This window comes from Xenopus laevis, chromosome 7L (assembly GCF_017654675.1).
Source record: "Xenopus laevis strain J_2021 chromosome 7L, Xenopus_laevis_v10.1, whole genome shotgun sequence".
Classification (NCBI taxonomy): Eukaryota; Metazoa; Chordata; class Amphibia; order Anura; family Pipidae; genus Xenopus; species Xenopus laevis.
In genome coordinates, this window is record NC_054383.1 from 117,603,514 (window position 1) to 117,626,512 (window position 22,999).

Genomic DNA, 22,999 nt, shown 5'->3' on the forward strand with positions numbered 1-22,999 from the left:
TACATATACGAATATAAGACGCATGTTCCATAATCTGGATATAAAACATGGCAACGCATTGCACAGGGCAGTAGTCTATCTAGACACAGAAAAGGCATTCGACACAGTCGATTGGTTATATCTAGTCGAAGCCTTAACAAAATTTGGTTTCGGCCACAAATTTATTGCGTGGGTGAAATTGGTGTGTCACTCACCGCAGGCCTCTGTCCTAGTAAACGGGCTTCTCTCAACACTATTTCAACTCACTAGAGGTACCAGGCAGGGGTGCCCTCTTTCTTCCCTACTTTTTGCCATTACAGCGGAACCCCTAGCACCCTCAATTAGGAGATTGCGCACGGAGTCAGAGGAAAATCTACAGTCACTAGCGTTCACTGGTCCACAACCGGGAGGCGACCTCCCAACAACAGTTATGTCTACATATAAGTGCAGGCAGAGTGTGGCTAAAGAAGCCTACATCAACACAAACCATGACCATGCTGATGTGGAACAAGAGATTGATGGATCACTTATCCTAATACCGGATCCAAGTGTCTGGATAAGCAAAAGTATTACAGAATTGCGACACATCCTTCATGAGAATGTTCTTAAAACCTTTGACCAACTTAAAAGTGACTTCTGCCTACCAAACAATTACCTATTTAGGTTTCTGCAACTCAAACATGCATTTGCAGCACAATTTTTTAACCCAAACGGTGCAACTAAGAGAGCCCTTGTTGGAAAAGCTTCCCATGTAACCTCCAATCTTTATTGTGGGCTAATGGACTTAATGCCTGATCCACTCAGCAAAGCCAAAGCTCAATGGGACCAAGACCTGGGGATTATTGAGCCGGACACATGGAAAGATGTGCTGAGCCAAATAAAAGACATAGCTATCCTGGCCAGAGACCTGCTAATTCAAATTACATTTTTCAGCCACATTTACTATACACCGGAAAGACTTGCCAAAATCTACCCAAACACAAGGAACTCCTGCTACAGAGGCTGCCCAGAGAAAGGCACTTATTTTCACATGTTTTGGCAGTGTGTCCAAATTCAAAAACTATGTCTGGAATGTCTGGAAGGATGTCTGGAATTTCATGCATACACGTTTGGATCTAGTACCAAACATAGTCACACCCCCAATCAGTCTGCTGGGTACAACAGAAGAACTACCTCTTAAAAGACCGGAAAGATTACTGCTTCTCCAGTTATTTTTTTTGTTAAAAAAACTAATCTTACTCCATTTGAAAGACTTCCAAGCCCCAACAATCGGTGAATGGAAGCAACTTGTGAACGCTAACTTAACTCATATAAAAGCAATTTATATTTCCAGAAATTGTCCCAGCAAATTCAAAAAAATATGGGCAAAATGGACGGCTCTGGATACTCTGTGAGTGTAATTCATAAGGGTCACAGCCTACATGTTGGTATGATGTGATAGTAAGGTGTATGAGATAGGTTTCTTATTTTTGATTGAGGTGACTCACCTAATGACCGGACAGTGTAGCTAATCCACCCCCATGACGGACTCTGACTCAATAGTTAAATGTACCCTGTTTAATTGTTGGAGGCGGTTAAAAATGATACATGTGAAACATAATTTACTTGGTCATTTTTATTTTCTCTTTCCCTTTTCTTTTGTGGGTATAATTGTTGTAAAATGTAAATCACAAATAAAAAGAATTTGATTAAAAAAAAAGAAATTGTCTGACTAACTGCTCTGCATGGAAACAATCATACTTATGAACAGCAGGGGGAGCCCCCGCCTTACTTCCCAGCCATGCAGAACTCAAGCAGCTTTGTTTGTTTTGATAATTTATGACGATCCCTAAGCAGCCCAAACCACATTGAACATGTGCAGAGTCTTGGTCTTGCAAAGATGTATAACAAAGTTACAAGATGGTGACCCCCTGTAGCCAACTTTGAAAGCATAAATTATTTGTTTGATTAGGCTTGTGGTGCAGTAAGTTCATGTTTATATTTAGTATACAAAATACAGCATTTCTAGCCTTTTAGAAAGTATGTTATAGAATAGTTAGTTCTAAGCAACTTTTCCAATGGTCTTCGTTATTTATTTTTTTTATACCTTTTTAATTATTGCCTTTTTTTTCTGACTATTTCCAGCTTTCAAATGGGGGTCATTCTACAAAAGAAATGCTCTGTAAGGCTACAAATGTATAGTTATTGCTCACATTGTTATTTAGACCCGCCCCTAATTATATTCCAGTCTCGTATTCAAATCAACGCATGGTTGATAGGGTACATTGCCAACTGGAGAGCTGCTGCATAAAAAAATAACACAAAAGCCACAAGTAATAAAACATTAAAAGCAATAGCAAATTATCTCGGAATATTTTCCCATTAAACATAGATTGTCTAAATTGTGTTTGATCTAAATATCTGTCAATGATAGAAATAGGTGTTTCAGATAAAGCATAGACATGTGTTGAGAATATTCTTGTTTTTCTTGCGCTTCCAGTAATGAATGAGCGTGGCCATCTCTTTTGTGCCCGGTTATTACAACTGTTGCTCTGCAGCGGCTGAAACATATCTGAAGCTACATTGGGGAAGGTCAGGTGGACTATCTTGTTGTATCACTTGGTATTCTTCTTCTTCTATTACTTTTTTGTTTCGTTCTCTATCATATCGTTTTGGGAAGATGTTGAAATGTAATAGAATGAGCACACCAATGCCAAGAAGTATAACTGCCGCCACAAACAGTCGGATGATATTCATCCAGGTATAGTCCTTTGCTAAAAGTGAAATAAAAGAAGAACACTGGTGCATAAGCAGGGCAGATGCAGAAGCACAATAGGAAAAAATAAAGGAAAATATTACTGTGTATGATGGCAACCTGGCAACCAAAAGAGGAACACACTGGGCCTCATTTACTATTATAGGGGCAAACAATAGCCACAGAACAACATGCTAGTGTGCACTTGTTACAGGCTCATAAGTTTCCTTGTGCCAACCACCAATATGCTTAATGTATTAATAAAGTGAATGAGGCTCTAGGCACAAAGTGAAACACTCAAAGGCACATAGGCGTACCTACGGAGACAGTCCCCATTCTTGCAAGTTAGGATAGATGGTAAGGCTAGGGCTCCATTGCTAACTGCACTTACTTCCGCTCCCTAGGGACTACTGGTGTGCGAGTTGATAAATTCTTGACCCGACCCTAACCCGGCCCCTCCCAACCTGTACCTGCCCAGCCCACCATTCACCCTCTATTTATAGACCCGTGCCCAACCAAAAGTGACATCATAAAAGGGGTGTGGCGGGCACCAGTCTCTAAATTTAGGTGCCAGAAGCTGGCAAAGCTACAGGGTTGCCAGGTTGGCTACTAACTTAAAGGAACAGTTCAGAGTAAAAATAAAAAACTGGATAAATACCGTATATACTCGTGTATAAGCCGACCCGCGTATAAACCGAGGTACCTAATTTACCTAAGAAAACTGGAAAAATGTATTGACTCGTGTATAAGCCTAGGGGTGAGAAATTATTTAAGACATGGCCAATTTAAAGATTTAACGTTGCTGCTTACTCACTGATCTGAAGCATGCACTGACTCCTCCATGCTGCTGCACATACTTCTCCCCCTCCTCGCTTAATTCTGCTCCAGCCCCTCCCCTCTCAGCTCTTGTCAATCAGTCCTCCCTCTCAAATGACAATGGTAGCTCACAAACTTACACGGAGGGTTAAAGGAGAAGTAAACTGCCGCCTCCTTTCCCCCTATTATGAGGCTGCAGCGTCCCAGGGCACGTCACAAAGGGAGAAGACGCACGCCTCCGCTCCCTGTACAGGTGCGTGCTCGTATCACAGAGTGAGCGCACACTTCATCCACGTCTCGAGCGCTCCTCTTCAAAACTCTTGTGCGCTCCTACGCGCAATACTGTAATGCGCACACAGTACTGAGTACTGAGTGACGAGAGCTGAGAGGGGAGGGGCTGAGGGCTAAGGAAGCCACGAGCGTGGAGAAGTATGGGCAGCACGGAGGAGTCACTGCACACTTCAATCAGTGAGTAAGCGGCAACCTTTTTTAGCTGACCCGCGTATAAGCCGAGGTAGAGTTTTTCAGCACATTTTGGGTGCTGAAAAACTCGGCGAGTATATACGGTAGATAGGATGTGCAAAATAAAAAAAAATTCTAATATAGTTAGTTAGCCAAAAATCTCATGGATAAAGACTGGAGTGACTGGATGTCTAACAGAACAGAACACTACTTCCTGCTTTTCAGCGGGTTCAGAACCATCCTGAACCCGCCCGGCCGATTACTACTAAGGACAGGCTTGTCTGCCGCTCCTGATGCTCTGCTCCTTGGAAGCAAAGTGTAGCTTTCCCCAGGGTACAAAGTGCCTCACTCCCCAGGAAAATGACCATTACAGTCTTATTCCACAACTGGGCATAAGAGTTTCCTTTTGAAATATATATATATAATTCATTTAATTTAGTACTTACGATTAAAATCTATTATCTCACTGTAGGCAGAAGGTACAAAGCCACATTCCATCTTTACTTGATAAACGCATGTGAAGTTATTATTTGTATTTTCAGTTTTATTGATGTGGAATGTCACGCTATCAGAATCCACGTTTCGCCGTTCCTCCTGAATTTCTTTGTCTTTGTTTAAGAGCTGAAACCACATTCCCGGGTGCCTCTTTGGTGCTTTACATGTAACTAGTACCATATCCTTATCAGTCTCCTTAGTGATTAGTGGTCTGCCTTGCACTGAAATATTGAAATAAACCATAAATTATAATGAAAACAATGTTGTCAGCAAATAACACAGGTAGGGGATCCGTCATCCGGAAACCTGTTATCCAGAAAGCTCAGAATTATGGAAAGGCTGTCTCCCATTGAATGCATTTTATCCAAATAATCCAAATTTTTTCCTTTTTCCAAACAAAGATATAATTAATCCTTATTGGAGGCAAAACCAGCCTATTGGGTTTATTTAATGTTTACTTGGTTTTCTGAAAGTCTTAAGGTATGAAATTATGGAGAGATCCATTATCAGGTCCCGAGCATTCTAGATAACCGGTCGAATATCTGTAGCTGTTGCTTATACAGGTATTGGGCCTATTATCCAGAATGTTTGGGACCTGGGGTTTTCTGGGATCTTTCAGTAATTTGTATCTTCGTACCTTAAAGTGGACCTGTCACCCAGACACAAAAATCTGTATAATAAAAGTTCTTTTCAAATTAAACATGAAATCCAATTTCTATTTTTTTTTTAAAGCATTCATAGCTGTTGTAAGCTCATTTAAAAATCTCAGCTGTCAATCAAATATTCCATGGGCATAGAGGCAGGGCAGACAATTACTTTCACTTTCCATTCAGCACTTCCAATATGTCACTGCTCTCCACAGGGCCAGACTGGGAGTAAAAAGCAGCCGGGGCAAAAACATCAAAGCAGCCCACATGTAAACGTGTGATGATCTTGTACAGATCCACTCATATCTTTGGATAAAACTGCAAAGAATTGTGTGCATAAAGAGCTGCCTTTCTAACCTAAGTGTAATTCATGTAAAATATTTTAAAGATTCTGCAGCCTTGTGTCTTTATATGGCACAGAAAATCTCAGTGACTTCTAATATCCTTATCATTTACAGTAGGGTATCTGTTACTATAGGCACCATCTCTTCCTAATATACCTGCACTACCACAGTCACATACCTCCCAACATTTTGGAAGTAAAAAGAGCGACAAAAATTTTTTTCCCGCACGTAGCGCAGCAAATTTTTTGACCACACCCCTTTCTGTGACCACACCCCCTAATTACCATGTTTGTTTTACAAAATTTGGCAGGTTATGAGAGTTTAAAAATATTTCTCCTTATCTAAACTGTGTTTTTGTGTCTCAAAATTGTTGCAAAGTATCTTATTTGCACCTGTTAGCTGTTCTGGGCTCCCTGCTAAAAGCCAATTAAGTGAGAAACTTTGTTTCTTTTTCTGGCTGTTCAGTGCAGAGAAAAGAGGGACTTTCCAGTACAAATGAGGGACTGCGGGTTGAGCTGTCAAAAGAGGGACTGTCCCTCCGAAAAAGGGACAGTTGGGAGGTATGAGCAATATGAGGTTAAATAAGTATTGAATTAACACGATGCACCACTGTTTATCAAATTCTTGATTGCATCTCCCAATAGAATCTTTGGCTGGATCCCCAGACAGAACTTATGATTTCCCCAATAGAACTGACCGTACAAAAGAGATAATGATTCTGTGCGTAGCTTTAAATCCAGTTTTAGTAATAATGTATTTGGCAGTTAAAATAAAAGGAAATGGCAGACACTGTTTGCTCTTCAGATAAGAAATATAAATACTGCGGGGGGTGAACTCCATGCTGAGCTGCTGGGACTCTCACGACAGCAGTGTGAGACCAGAGAGGAGTGGGAGGGACAGAGCCATGTGGGAGATTGGATGGCGGAGCAGTCCTAGAGCCCATCGGCTGCATTGAAAGAGCTTCTGCTGTGTTCTAGGTAAGAAGCGGCCCACTTGAATAAAATATAGAGCGGCCCGAAGAGACAGATTGCCAGTCCGGGTCTGGCTCTCCACACATTCCCCCGTTCTCTTCACCATTTAATTGTGTAACCAGGGCATGGGGATGGACATCAGGTCCCCCATTCTGGTGCACAAACAAGATTCTGAGATGATACAAGGCTTGTCTTAATAACAGTGTCCACAAAATGGCTCCTGCCTGCTTGTTATAATTATGAATTCCCAGACTGAAGAAACAAGATTCAAATAATTTATAGAGTGTAATTAAAGTTCATTTTGCTTGACTAATGTGATAAAATAGGATTTTGAATAATTTTTTTGGGTGATGGGTCCCCTTTAAGAAAAAATCATGTAAATATTTATTAAACCTGAGAATTTTTGTTGTATTTGGTCGCACCATGTCCAGTAACGTAACTAGAGGGGGCGGGCCCTGGTGCGGGATGTGCAGCCTGGCCCCCTGCCCCCCATCGTACGTGATTTTCGGCCCACATTTCAGTGGCGCGCAAGCTGCCGGGGGCCCTGAGGGGTTGCGGGCCCTGCCCCACTCGCACCACCTGCTCCCCGGTAGTTCCGCCACTGACCATGTCTGAACAAATAAACTAAGCCACAAACAGATATATATATATATATATAATAATAATGTAGGAACCCTGAAGTTTGGGTACTTTTTTAACTCAGTCTCCCTATGGTAATAGGACACTTAATAGCCCTTTAGTTTAACTCAGGCAGCAATGTCCCTTCCTGGGTCCACAGTAATTAAAGGGTTTGTCCACTAGGTGGCAGCAAAATAAAGTATAAAGGGGTTTAGCACCATGTGCTCAGGGTCTTTCCCCTAGGACCGTGCCTCCCAGTGAGGTGTTACAGGAACAGGGCTCTGGTTCTTTGAAAGTTAAGTTCAGACAGTTGTAGAAGTCCCTGTGATAGTCACTCTAGGAGTTAATGAAAGTTCAGGGTAGCTAGAGAGCAGCTGTGGCTCCAACGAGGAGAAATAGTGGGGTTAGGACCCCGTGGCGTGCAAACCACTAAATCAGGGACACCATGGGGTGAGTTGAGGACCAGATAGGGTACCAAGACCCAAGACCCCAGGCTGAATACAATGGGTGAGGTAAGGACCAAATCTGGTGCCAAGAAACAAGACCCCACCTGAGAGGGGATATTACCTAGTGAGAGGGTTACTATCCTTTGAAGTGTGAATCATTGCTGCTGACTATCTGTATTGCATATTGTCTGTCTTGGAGCATACGTTATCCCACTAGAGGGATTATCGTAGTATTCTACTACTCTGTTCAGTTCAATAAATCAGTTGAAATTTGCTGCAAAGAACTGTGTCTGACTGATTATCCTGCTGCATTCATTGACTTACAGCAGGTACTGCGAGTTGCAGGGAGTTGCACATGTACACTGGGGTCTGGGGCACATTACAAGCAGTTTAGCCTGGTCACACACAGCCATAATACACAGCAAAAGTACACTCAAGGGTGTGCTACAATAATAATATGTATTCTACAAAATGTATTTTAAAAGACCACTATACCTATATTCTTTCCAATTTTATTCTGTCTTGTGTCTATGAAACAATCTACTCAGAAATGTATTGTTATTGCTACGTTTTATTATTCCTCTTTCGATTCAGGCCTATTCATATTCCATTCTCTTATACAAATCAATGCATGGTTGCTAGGGGAATTTGTACCCTAGCAACCATATTGTTGAAACTGCAAAGTGAAGAGCTGCTGAATTAAAAAGCGAAATAACGCAAAAATCGTAATTAATAAAAAATGAAAACCAGCTGCTAATTGTCTTGGAATATCACTCTCTACATCTTACTAATAGTTAATTTAAAGGTGAACAACCCCTTTAAACATACCCTCAGGAATGGTCTTCAAGTTACTGATTCTGGAATCTGCAAAGTCATCTCCCAGCCGTACACGATACGCGCAGATGCACTTTTTGGGTTGAGTTGTTTGCTTGATGATGAATGTCACATTATTTTTTCGCCCTTCAGTTTCATATTCAATGTCATTGTTATCGTTGAGGAGTTTAAACCACATATGTATTCCATTTTTGGGTGCGGCACAAAAGATTCTAATCTTCCCGCTGTCTTTGGGTTGGGCTTCACAGGTGATAGAAGGTTTTTCGAGGTCTGAAAGATTTCGCAGAAATCGCAGTAAAATGGGAAATATAAATTGGCATTTTAAAATCTGAGAAAGAACCATCAACAACAAGATATCATGCAAGACTGTTAAACTGCAATACTTTCCCTAGAAATAACTGCCAGGAAACTAGGGGTCACCGTGGACTTTGAGGGGCACCTATTTGAGTTTTATTGAGGCTTAAAGGAACGGTAACACCAAAAAATGAAGTGAAATTAAAGTAATGAAAATATAATGTAGTGTTGTCCTGGTAAAACTGATGTGTTTGCTTCAGAAACACTACTATAGTTCATATAAACAAGCTGCTGTGTAGCAATGGCGGAAATTCAAAAAAGTCTATATGGCACAGGTTAAATAGTGGATAACTGATTGTTGTTGTGTTCTACAGAGCTTATCCGCTATCTGCCACACCTCCAGGTATTTACACCGTTTACAGTCACGGAAGGACTTTTACAGGGAAGGTGACCTACCAGGAGTTAGACTTACAAGCATAGTCGTTGTCTAGTTTCAGGTCAAATCATACTGGCTAAGTGGGCTCCTGAATCAGTCTATAATAGGGATTGTCAGTGTTCTCAGAGCTTCTGGTTGTCTTGGCCTGTGGCCCTATCTTCATATCCCAACAACCACTGAAGGACCAAAACTTAAAGGGTTGGTTTACCCTTAAGTTAACTTTTAGAATGGCCAATTCAAAGCAACTTTTCGATTGGCCTTCATTTTTTCTTTTTTTATAGTTTTTGAAGTATTTGCCTTCTTCTTCTTCTTCTGACTCTTTCCAGCTTTCAAATGGGGATAATTGACCCCAGCTAAAAACAAATGCTCTGTAAGGCTATAAATTGATTGCTATTGTTACTTTTTATTACTCATCTTTGTATTCAGGCCCTCTCCTATTCATATTCCAGTCTCTTATTTAAATGAATGCTTGGTTGCTAGGGGAATTTGGACCTTATCAACCAGAAACTGCAACCTGGAGAGCTGCTGAATAAAAAGCTAAATAACTCAAAAAACACAAATAATAAAAAATGAAACCCAACTGCAAATCACTCTCTACATCATAATATTAAGCTAACTCAAAGGTGACCAACAGGGTTACTGTTGCCATCTTGCTCTATTGTCACCATTGTACTCTTCTGTCACAGTCTTGCTTTACTATAACCACTATTCCCAACCTTTCCTACCTACAACAGCTTCTCTGTTGGAGGGGTCTATTTGCACCCCATTAAGGAAGCTCTACTGAGTGGGCAACTCATATCCAAATCATTGCACTCACTGTAGTGGAGGCTCTTTGAAGTACAATGTAGTATATTGTGTTGTATCTTACCCACAACTTGTATCATCATAGGATTGGTTTCGAAAGATTCCATTTCTACTACGCCACTGGAATTTTTTTCAAACATGCAGGTGTACTGTCCGTTGTCTTTGTTTGATGCATTTGTCATATGATAAGTGACTGGATTTTCCCCTTTACCGTATTTTTTTATAATGACATTGTCTTTATATAGAGAAAAGATTATGTTGGAATAATTGGTTCTGCACATTATTGTGATGTTGTTTCCTGGTAGAACAATTCTTCGAGGTGTGACAGTGATGGATGGAGCTGGGTAGGTATCTGAAAAAGAAAAAAAGAGGAAAAAGAAAAGAGGAAACGATAGTAAGTTTAATCATGTAGATGAAATTGATCAGCATACACTGACAACAAACATATTCACATGCCAAGCCGTCATTGTATACAGTACATTTTAACATCATTTATTATAATAGGGTGTAGAACCTCATACGTGTTTATCATAAACCAATAGAAAGAGGGTCTGTCAAGTAGGATACCATGGAGTAAGTAAGCTAGCATGTGACATTGAGGCAACAGGAGGAGGTCAAGGCTCATGAATATATAAAGAAATGGCCATTAAATGTAGGTGTTTGTGGGTTGTAGGACTTCTCCTAGTCTTCCCTTCCCCAAGGGTGCTGTACGAAGCCAACTGTGTGGTTTCACAGCGCAATAGCACAGCCGAAACTAGGGGCACCTGCCTAGGGCACAACAATAGAGGGGGTGCTGGGCAGGTACCTGTTTACAGGGTCTTCTGACTACCCCCTAGTCTGTGCTTGCTCCCCTCTGCCACTCTCCCCTGTGTCACCGCAACACCTCCCCGCGTGACATCATGGCGCAAAGTGGCAGGACATGTTGCCTAGGGCACCCAGTCGATTTGTCCTGGCCCTGCTCAATAGGTTAGACTTGTACCCCTCAGCTTTGAATATACATGATAGGGTTACTCAACATGGGTTACCCCTACTGCAACTGTGTTTCCTACACTGGTTTTAAAGAGCTTAAAGGTCTTCAAAGTCTCCAGTTGAGAGGCAACAACCCTTAGTGTAATTATATGGGCCCAGGCACCCCTGGCAATATTTTTTTCCAGACCCCCTGGTGACCCCCTCTGAAATATCTTGGGTCACCAACGAAACAAGCAAATCTCGGGTCATCTGATTTTGCATGCATCATGGGTGACTACAGCAAACCTTCCTTTCTTGGGCCACTGGCAACATCAAACACGGACATTGCACAACACATAGTGCATAGTATAGAGTCCAGAAAGGGGCAGTTCATTTTGGAGGGCAAAAAAAATGTTCAAACGAGAATATTAGTCAGGTTAAACTGTATTATATTATATGAAATGCAAGTTAGGGGAGGACGTTGATGTGACTAACCCCCACACACCCCTCATGTAACCTATGTCATTTAGAATGCAGAGTGGGATGAAAAGTCCAAACAAATGGGCGCATTTGCACTTTGCACCCTATTTTCACATAGAAAATGACCCCTATATCAGTGAATATTATAAAAAAAGGAGTAGGAAAACTTTGTGATTTCGGCATGAACCGTGGCTCATTTAATAACCCTGCTGTAAATTAAAGTGGATTTACAATTTCATGACATTTGCTTTTTACTTGTTTTTAGATGACAATGACACAACATTGCTGATATTTAAAGCATGGCCTTACCGTGGACATCGATATACACAAATTCACTGTGTTCAGAACATTCCGTCGCATCACAGTAGTTACAGGTGTAAGAGCCACTCATGTTTCTTTGGACGTTATTTAATATAAACTTGGACTGACTTTGTTCCAGTAAGGCATAAGTAACATTGTTCAGCAGACTGTACTTCTTTATGTTTTTTGATGTTGTTTCACAATCCAGGCTGATGCTATCGCCCAACACAATCATGTTGTTTCCATTAATTTTAGATACTGACAAGTTCGGCTTTTGAAGGAGACCTGCATTAAAACACAGAGAAACAAGATACCTTTCCTGGATGTTTTCTAGATTACAAATATAAATACATACAGAAAACGAACTTCAATGTTTTCGAGGCTGGAAGCCAAACACTCACCCCCGTAGGCTTGTTTATTCACTATTAATAGACAGCCTGGAAGATAAAAGAGGGTGGTGTTAGAAATAAGAAACAAAAAGGAAACAAGAGTGCTGGTGGTGTATGTTTGTGGTGGCCTGCGGGGGTTCTGTGAAATATCACATTAGACTTCTGATAGATACCTTGTTTATCAAAATAGTATGGTCATATATAAATGCAACCACTAGTATGGTCACTCTAACATGGATGCAAATGTTGCCAAAACAGGGGGGTTGTGGGAGCACTCTAAAGGCTTTAAAGTATATATATATATATATAAGTATAATAAATGCTATTGCATATGTACCCAAAACAGGGGTTGTTTTGTTACAAAGTTATGATCATAAAATTGATAAGCCACCATACCACGTATATATATATATATATATATATATATATATATATATATATATATAAATTTTGCTAAGTTCCATTGGGTCTGTCCTGCCATGCTGAATCATGGACAAATGCCTCTACTGACACCAGCAAACCCTGGATCTACCACCACCCTGAACCTACCAGTAGTTCCAAGGTCCCACAGCGTGTTATGTTAATAGGTGCAACAGATTTGTTCAACACCCATCTATGGGGCAAATTCATTTAAGGGAGAATCTTTGCCATCAACTGCTTCGCCACTTCGTCAGGCGCAAATTAGTTGCCACTACGCTAATTCACTTAAATGAAAAGTTGCTTCTCAGCAGCTGAACGCTGGCGACAGCAACGTAACTAGAGGGGGGCGGGCCCTGGTGCAGGACGCGCAGCCGGGACCCACGCCCCCCTCCATACACCCGGAACTGGCCGGAATAAATGGCGTGCGAGCTGCCGGGGGGCCCTGAGGGGGTGCGGGCCCTGGCCCAATCGTACCCCCTGCTCCCCCGGTAGTTACGCCACTGGCTGGCGAATTTTTGCTAGTGTTACTTCGGCTGGCCGAGTATTTCCTAGCCTTTATTTCTGCCTAGCGAAACTTCGCTAGCAGTCTTGAGCTTACTGTAGGTTAACTTGAATAGGGGGGTACCTAAAAGTTGTATGTACGTCACGAATAGCTGAATTTCTGTTTAAAAAACGGAAATTCGGCTCTTAAAGTTACCAGAGGCGGCCTTTTGCCGCCCCTGATAACTGGCCGCTCTGTGCCGCCTGAGGCAAAGTTCCCGCCTGAGGCAAAGTTCTTACCTCATGGCTGGAGCGGCCCTGGATGCAGCTTCATTTTATCAGTTCGTCTGGTCTGAGGTGGCGAAGGAAACTCTTGCGAAAGAAGTAACGTTCTGTAAAATTCACACTGTAGTGACGTGGAGTAACGACCGTTCACCAGAGTGAAAAGTCGCTTGGTGAAAGGGTGAGAATGAATGCTACAGACGGTCTATTTTTGCTAGCTAGCTACCGGGGGAGCAGGGGGTGCGATTTAGGCCAGGGCCCGCACCCTCTACGCCTGTTAGTGAATTGACGAGTGGATGAGATTTTTGATGAATTGACGATAACGACGGCCACTTCTCTAGTAAATCTGCCACTATATGTTAATAAGGATCCTCTCTTAAACTGAAGATGGCGCACCCAATGTAACTTCTAGTCACTACACTGATTTATTTATGTATTGTCATGTTTCATAGTGATCGCAATACCTTTCAGAGGGCTTAAATTGCAAGTACCTACCACTCAGCTGGACATTAGGAAACTGCTCAGAGCTTCAAGATCAGCAAGTGCAATATCTCTAGACACAACTGGACGCTGTATATCATGAACTGGATGAATAAAAGGGCTAAATAGGCAACTCAGCTGTTCCAGTTCAGCTTCGTACTGGGTTGCCTCAAGGTTCTGTACTTGTGACCAGTACATATTCAGGGCTGAATCCATGAGAACATTGAGATAATAGCCTTTCAATTGATGTGATCTGTTCTATCATCAACACACAGTATTTGCACTCTTGATCCTCTACTGACCTCCTTCCTTTTTGTTTACCTATTCAGGAATTGTTATATATTAGCAAGGTTGGACTGGCCCACTGACATACTGGGAAAAATCCCAGTTGGTCCCAACCTGTCTGCAAGCCAGCTCAACTGCCACACGTTCTCCTGTGGAACATGCAGCCAGGTTTAATTTTTTTCCCCTGGAGGTGCAGCCAAAAAGGAAGTAAGTAGCACTGACAGTGGGTAGCGGCAGTGGCTGAGGACAGAGTGGGAGCAGAGAGTGACAGTGGCTGGTTGGTGGGCCTCTTTGTGGCTGGGTGGAGGGCCCTCAAGTCAGGCACCAGGTGGGCCCAGGTACCCCCAGTATATTTGTACATTGCCTAATTGTCATTTTAACAAGGTATTTAGCTTTCTTTGGCCATCACAAAGCTTACATTTCAACATGGAACTCAAGTCTTGCCAATCAGCGAGAGGGGGGAATACGGAGGAGCATTTTATAAGAATAACTTTCATTTTTCTCAAGTCTCAGTATCTTTTAACCCTGCAAATCATTTTGCCCATATTTCTGTTCCAGTGGAAGGTGCTCTCTCTCTCTCTCCATATGTATTTTTTTGTGTGAACCCCCCATAAGTATTGAGAGACTTGAGAGTCACACACAGCACAGCACATGTGATTTCTAATGGCGGCTCTCTCTACAGACCAGGAACCTCCTTCACCCCCTGTCTCTTAACATGTGGTAAAAAAGAAAGAGTGGAGCAAAATGCCAAAATCAATGGAAAATAAGGTCACCACAACAAAAGTATATAAGTCAAACCAAAAAATAGTAAATAAAACTAGGGGATGGTCTCACGGTTCACGCCAGTCTAAAGCTCCCCATAGACGCGACGATTCTTCTTGCCGAACGACCGATTTTAGGGAAGCCCGACCAATTATCGTGCGGTTAGTGGTATTCGAACGATCGTACATCTTACAATTTTTCGGCCGACATCTGTCGGGAAATTGATCGGTCCCAGTGCAATGTATCTATGTTTGCAGGGCCAAGCAGGCAGCTCCCCTTTGTATTCCTGGTAAATTGGTCTTTTTAGTTGATGGTAAATTCGTACGATCGTACGATCGTTCTGAGAAGATCATGGTCTCACGATCAGGATCTGATCTTTTAAAAATCTCAACATCTATGGCCAGCTTAAGGGTACATTATACATGGTCAAAAATTTAAAGGGATACTGTCATGGGAAAACATTTTTTTTCAAAATGAATCAGTTAATAGTGCTGCTCCAGCAGAATTCTGCACTGAAATCCATTTCTCAAAAGAACAAACAGATTTTTTTATATTCAATTTTGAAATCTGACATGGGGCTAGACATATTGGCAATTTCCCAGCTACCCCCAGTCATGTGACTTGGGCTCTGATAAACTTCAATCACTCTTTACTGCAAGTTGGAGTGATATCATCCCCCTCCCTTTTTCCCCACAGCAGCCAAACAAAAGAACAATGGGAAGGTAACCAGATAACAGCTCCCTAACACAAGATAACAGCTGCCTGGTAGATCTAAGAACAACATTCAATAGTAAAAACCCATGTCTCACTGAACACATTCAGTTACATTGAGAAGGAAAAACAGCAGCCTGCCAGAAAGCATTTCTCTCCTAAAGTGCAGGCACAAGTCACATGACTGGGAGCAGCTGGGAAATTAACAATATGTCTAGCCCCATGTCAGATTTCAAGATTGAATATAAAAAAAATCTGTTTGCTCTTTTGAGAAATGGATTTCAGTGCAGAATTCTGCTGGAGTAGCACTATTAACTGATGCGTTTTGAAAAAAACATATTTTCCGATGACCGGATCCCTTTAAGTATAGTGTGAGGTTCCCAAAATTCAACGCAAAAGTAGTTAAAAGTACAAAATAATTTATTAGGACATATAAAAAAAGTGGCCTAACGCGTTTTATGCCTAATGGGGCACTTACTATGAGTAAGTGCCCCAATAAGCACAAAATGCATTAGGCCACTTACAACATCAAGCAAATGAATTCCTGTTTCTTGCAATTTTCCCCACTGCTTTCTTCTGATTCAGAATTGCTGCAAGTCCAGAGACCTGTGGCTGCCCCAAAGAACTGGACCAATATCAAACAGTGTTTTCCAGGATTCTCATGCAAAAAGAAAAAACAAAATGTAAGAATTGGTTCAGTAAGACTTAAGCCCACAGGAACCAATGGAATTCAACTGCTCCACGCTGGTGAACACATTCTGAGGAAAATGATGAGAGGCAAATGCTTTCATAAATGAGCAAACTTGGTTAAAAAAAACTCCAGAATGTCAGGGACAGTTAAATACATGTGCTAAAATTCAGACTGTCAGGGTAGGACTACACGGGCGTTTTCTGTGTGATCTGACGCGCTGCGCAAAAACGTAGGCATCAAATCGCATGCGACAGTAATAAGGTAAGTGAATGCATTGTGGGATGGTGTTGCAGCATTGATCCGATGCTTCACGACTGTCGGATCGCACAGAAAACGCCCGTGTAGTCCTACACTTAGGAACATGCTAGGGTTTCCATTTCAGCTGTAGATAATTCTCCCCTTATTTATTTTATAGTGACAGAATCATTCCACCATTCTCTGTCCGTGAACCCGATTTGCCTAGAATTCCAAAAAACATTTGCCTGGCCTTTTGTTTTATCCTGACAGTTCCTTCACATTTACAATAAGCATCTATGGTTTCTCTTGTATGTGCCCCGTCTGTGGTTTTCCTGCGAGTTGCGTGCACTCAAGGGTTGTTGACTCAGAGCAGACAGATTTGAACTGACGAAACAAGAAGTTAACAATTCTCATGAGATATACGAAAGAGATAAGACGAGTAGCCAGACCTTCTTGTACAATGACTGTGTATCTTAAATACCAAATCAGTCCTACAGTTTATACAGACAGTTTGTAGAATGACACATTATGGAAACGGAGTCAGTGTGAGTGTGAATAAATGACTGATGGAGAGCATAAGCCAATTCAAATCATAAGGGAGCTGATGAATTAAACAGTTTAGACAGTTAGGGGCAGATTTACTAAAGGCGAAGTGACTAATGCTGGTAACAATTCGCCAGTGTTGCCGCTTTCAGGCACTTTGCCGATTTACTAACGGGCGCAAGCATAACTTCGCTAGCAAAAGAGTAGTCATTCACACTCTATCGCCAGGCGAATGGACGTTACTCCGCAAATTCACTAAGATGCAGATTTTACTGAACGTTACCTCTTTCGCCAGACTTTGCCTTCACCACCTCAGACCAGACGAAGTGCACTGGAGTACATAGATCTTCCTCAATCTTCTGTTACTTACATCTAGGGATGCACCGAATCCACTTTTTTGGATTCGGCCGAACCCCCGAATCCTTTGCAAAAGATTCGGCCGAATACCGAACCGAATCCGAACCCTAATTTGCATATGCAAATTAGGGGTGGGAAGGGGAAAATATTTTTTACTTCCTTGTTTTGTGACAAAAAGTCACGTGATTTCCCTCCCCGCCCCTAATTTACATATGCAAATTAGGATTTGGATTCGGTTCGGCCGGGCAGAAGGATTCGGCCGAACCCCAATCCTGCTGAAAAAGGCTGAATCCTGGCTGAATCCTGAACCGAATCCTGGATTCGGTGCATCCCTACTTACATCAAATTTTTAGTGGAAAAAGCTTCTAAATCCAAAAAAAACGCTGGTACCTTTTCCTTTTTTCAGAGTGATAGCCTGCAAAAGTCCTTAAAAATTTTTTGGGTAACCGGCTTCCCCCATACATTTTCTAACATATGGAACATAAACTATACACTGGGCTCACGTGTAGGGCATTATAACAACTCTATTGTCTTTATTAAGGTTCCCTGGACTTGTGTAGTGTAATGTATTTGCTGTAACATATACGTCCATTCAACTTTATAATTTCCTGCCGTATGCAAATTAGCCTGAGTGAAGACCTCTAACAAAGTTGCGCTAGGCATAATTGAACGCTAGCGCATCTTCGCTTTGATTGCTGAAGTAACGCTAGTGAAAATTCGCCAGCGTTCGGTGCCCTGGATGCAACTTCGTATTTTAGCAAATTAGTGAATTTTTGCCTGGCGAAGTGTTGCGATGGCTGCGAAGCCGTCGCTGGCGAATTTTCGCTGCTTAGTAAATTTGCCCCTTAGTTGGATGTGTGAACCAGTTCCTCTGTACAACCTCAGTGGACTGGATACACGTCCCCTACCCATAAGACATTCCATATGTTGCTTCATTACATTCTAAATTTAAAGAGATACTGACACCAGAAATTAAACTCTTTTTTACATCTATCATAATATTGCCTTTGAACGCAACTTATAACTTTGCCATATTTGCACAATGGTTTTACGTTACCTGTCTGATGTCCCATGGTCCTGTATGAGGGGCAGCGTCGGTGGGCCCCAAGGCAGGACAAAAAAAAAGGGCCCACTGACTTGCAAGGTTTTTTGTTTTATTTATTTTTATTTTTTTATCACCTGATAAATAGTTACTAACAAATAGGTGACAGGAGGAAGCACCGCTACAGAGGGAGACGAGTATCGCGTTGGCCAGTTACCATACGCCTTCTCTACTCTGGATCGGCAGTGGATGTGGCAGCGTAGGACAGTCTGTCGTCTCATTACAGAACTAGAAATCTGCATTGGGCCTGAGCCGCCTGATATTAAAAGGTACATTACGTCTCCAAACGGCCTCCTCTAACCGAGATGATTGTAGATTCCTTCTAATAGTGATGGTGGTTAGGTAGAGGAAAAACTGAATGAGGGCTGAATATTTTTATGTAAATGCCAGCAGCCACTTGATTGATGCTGGACAAATACTGCCTTGGTATTGGAGAAATTATTCTTGCATACGTCAAAATACAAATTCCTTTATAGCCAATTAGTTTAGAAAATATCAAACCAAATTTTTTTATGTTTCCTATGTGGAGACTTTCAAAACACATTGTGGGACATTCACTAAGATTCGTAGTTGCGCTGGCGTCTACTTCGCCGCACTTTGCCAGGCGTATTTTCGCCAGCGCTCCTCAAATTCACTAAAATCCGGAGTTGCGCTCAGGGGTAGTGTAAGGTTGCGAAGTTGCACTAGCGTTAATTCGCCAAGCGAAGCAAAGTTACGCTAGCGATGGTTAATTTGCATACGGCGCCAAATTCAATTTCCAATGGAGGTATATGTAGCAGCACTACACAAGCCTGGGAAACCTTCAAAACAGTAAATACACTTTTTATTTTGCCCTACACATGTGCCCACTGTATAGTTAAGTTGCCATGAGTTAGGAAATGTAGGGGGGAAGGAGGGGAGCCCCAAAAAATTTTTCGATCGTTTTCAGCCTACCACCCATAATAAAGAAAAAACGGGATTGCTTCAAAAACTTTTTTTGAAGCAATCCCTAGCTACTCTATTGCGCTTCGCCTGGTCTGAGGTGGCGAAGGAAGTCTGGCGTAAAAGGTAGCGTTCAGAAAAATGCACGCATTAGTGAATTTGCGTATTTACGTCCGTTGCGCAAATTCGCCAGGCATAAGGGTGCGAAGTAACACTAGAGTAGTTACGCCAGCGTCCGTTAGTGAATTTACGAAGTAACGAAAATGCCCAACGCTAGCGAATTCACGCTAGCGTTAGGTGCTTCGTGAATTTGCCCTACTGTTTGCCTCATATGCTTACAATTAAATATTTGAATGGAAGGGATGTACATAGTAACATACTTAGTAAGATAGGTTGAAAAAAGACACACGTCCATCAAGTTCAATTTTAACCTGCTTAACTGCCATTACCTACCCATTGTAACTGATGTGGCTTTCTGTAATTTAATTGCTTTCTTCTGACCTGGCTTTGAAATGGGGGTCACAAAGTTGACCACGGCAGCCCATAAAATATTATGCTATGGGCTATATTGTTAAGAGACTAAATTTTGTTGTTGTTGGTATTTATTACTAATCTTCTTCCTAGGTCTCTCCTCCTTAAAACCACTACCTGGTTGGTAGGGTAATTTGGACCCTAGCAACCCGATAGCTGTTAAAATTGCAAACTGGAGAACTGCTGAATAAAAAAAGCTTAATAATTAAAAACCACAACTAATAAAAAATGAAAAACAATTGTCTCTGAATATCACTTTCAACATCATATTAAAAGTTGTTTTAACAACCCCCATTTCCACAGTTTCATTACTTAACCAGATTTATGTTTTCTCAGAGTTGCTTCTCTTGACTCTGCCTTACGGCCAATCTTTTGCCAATACCTCTGTGTTCAGGGGTATAGTTTGTAAGTCTGCCACTGTCATCCTGTTTTATATATATAAATTCTGTATTATATAGGTACTGTATCTGAACATTGTTGTTTTTTAACCTCATGAGTAATAGTGCACCTTTAAGTTAAATTTATTATGTTACAAAATGGGCAATTTTTAGCAACTTTTCAATTGGTCTTCATTTTTTATTTTGTATAGTTTTTAAATGATTTGCTCTCTTCTTCTGGCTGGTTGCTAGGGTTGTAGACCTTAGCAACCAGACTGGTGCTAAAATTCCAACCTGGAGAGTTGAACAAAATATTTTAATTAATACTGTTATGGCCATTCCAGTTTCTTTTTTTAAGAAAAATGTTTTAATATTTATTTGTGGCTTTTATTCTGTACTGGGGGGGGGGTCGTGCGGGTCCTCAAGATGAGGATTCCTGGTGGGCTCCAGGCACCCCAGTCTGACACTGATGGGGGGGCTGCCATATTTGTGCAACAGACAATTATAACATGTGATCATATTAACTCTTGCATAGCTGAATGTTTGTTAGAAGTTTTAATCATTTACATCACAAATAGTGATGGGCGAATTTGGGGCATTTCACAGAAAAATTCGTGAATTGCCCGCAAAATTCACGAAACGGCAAATAATTCGCAAAATGACGCCCGTGTCCGTTTTTGAGGTTTCGCAAATTTATTTGCAGCGGCGAATCGCGGAAAATTGCCGCAAATTCGCGCCTGCCAAATAAATAAACCCATCACTAATCACAAATATTAAATAGTGTTAAAACCTTATACACATACCAATGTAGTTACTTAAACCGCTTTTAGCTTTCTTCACAAGAAGCTAAAACTAACCCGTTGTAACCATACAATTCATATGACCTAACTATATGGAAACTTATTTCTCCCTTGTGCCCAATCTCTATAAATTTCCATTTTAATAACCAATTATTCCTGCCATATACCTACAGGTTACATGTTATCCATTAATATATTATAATAATATAATTAATAATTAATAATTATTTTATGATGTTAGTCTAGCAAAATAAACTGTACTTACACTATATAAATAGTAAAAAAATATATAAAAAAAATATATAAAAATACTCCTAAGATATATAATGGAATGTTACAATTGAGCTGTTTTTTAGGTAAGTGCCTCCATGGTTGCGTTAAAGCCACACTGGCTTATGGCAGGAATAGTTGGTTATTAAAATGGGAATTGAGAGAGTTGCCACAAGGGAGAAATACTGTAGTTTCCATATAGTTAGATCCTATGAATTGTATGGTTATAATGGGTTCGTTTTAGCTTCTTGTGAAAAAGGAAAAGCAGTTTAGGTAACTACATTGGCATGTGTATAATGTTTTAATACTATTATAACACTATTTAATATTTATGATGGAAATGATTATAATTGCTAACAAGCATTCAGCTACGCAAGGGTTAATATGATCACACGTTATCACTGTCTGTTTGGGAGAGGATACTATAGAAGTGCACTTTGCATTGGTACAGATATTGGACCTGTTATCCAGAATGCTTGGGACCTGGGGTTTTCCGGATAATAGATCTTTCTGTAATTCGAATCTTCATACCTTAAGTCTAGTAGTAAATCATGTAAACATTAAATAAATCCAATAGGCTGGTTTTGCTTCCAATAAGGATTAATTATATCTTAGTTGGTTTCAAGTACAAGCTACTGTTTTATTATTACAGAGAAAAAGGAATTCATTTTTAAAAATTTGGATTATTTGTATAAAATTGTGTCTATGGGAGGCAGCCTTTCCGTAATTCAGAGCTTTCTGGGTTAATGAGTTTCCGGATAACGGATCCAATACCTGTATATGTACCTTAAAAAGCCCCAATGGGAACCAAAACAGTTGTACATGCAATTTTCTCAATACACTAACTGAAGATGTAAGTCCCTGTGTGCTGGTTTTTTGATGTCATTTATTATTTATTATATGTGACAGAACACTAGGGCAGCTATAACCAAGTTGGAAAAGGTGCTGTCCATTTATACACCCCCAAAAAACTGTAATAATAAAACAGTAGCTTGTACTTGATCCAAAATAAGATATAATTAATCCTTATTAGAGGCAAAATAACCTTATTGGGTTTAAATCATGCTTACAATTATTTGTCTACTTAATGTAAGGAAATAAGATTACCGAAATATCCCTTATCCGGAAAACATCAGGTCCCGAGCATTCTGCATAACAGATCCCATGCCTGTGTATATCAGTGTGCACTCTATTTGTATAAACTTATTGCCAGAATGAATAAAATCTATCTAACAGCATGTAATACTGAACTCACAAGTCTTTTCACCAAATTTTTCACTTTGCAAGACCTGTTTTATATATATATATATATATATATATATATATATATATATATTGAGAAAGGCTAGAGTGCTAGCCGAAATGTCAGCTATTTTTTGCTAAATAAAACACTTTTACAAGCTTGATAAGACCTGAGAGTGCTCGCCTGTTTCTTGGATATCTACAATCTTCTTTTGCTGATAGCAGCCAGGCAAATAACACTATGGATCACGAGTACTGCCGGCTCTCCACCGATCTCTCTCTCTCTCTCTCTCTCTCTCTCTCTCTCTCTCTCTCTCTCTCTCTCTCTCTCTCTCTATATAGATATATTTTTTGTTGGGTAGCTATGTAAGGACATTGGGTTTAGTTTTGATTGACACCTTTCGTAGACCTGGATCCTTTCCACTTACTGGGACTGGGAAGTCTTTGAAGTTACCTTGTGCGAACATAACTGCCATTGCTTCTTTGAGACTAAAAATGCTCATGAAATTGT

The 22,999-nt window shown here is 40.8% G+C and overlaps 1 protein-coding gene across 2 annotated transcripts in view; it reads right to left on the bottom strand.

Moving 5' to 3' along the window:
• Nucleotides 1-2,091: 2,091 nt before the first annotated feature.
• The window catches only part of LOC108695904 (immunoglobulin superfamily member 1), a 40,292-nt gene continuing 19,384 nt past the window's right edge, over nt 2,092-22,999 (bottom strand). For both annotated transcript variants that reach the window (XM_041569610.1, XM_018224853.2), the window contains 6 exons: nt 12,010-12,045; nt 11,618-11,893; nt 9,945-10,232; nt 8,341-8,616; nt 4,438-4,707; nt 2,092-2,732 (listed from right to left, as the gene is read on the bottom strand). In XM_041569610.1, the coding sequence (XP_041425544.1) occupies nt 2,497-2,732; nt 4,438-4,707; nt 8,341-8,616; nt 9,945-10,232; nt 11,618-11,893; nt 12,010-12,045 (1,382 nt within the window). In that variant the 3' untranslated portion in view covers nt 2,092-2,496. The remainder of the gene's footprint in view (nt 2,733-4,437; nt 4,708-8,340; nt 8,617-9,944; nt 10,233-11,617; nt 11,894-12,009; nt 12,046-22,999) is intronic.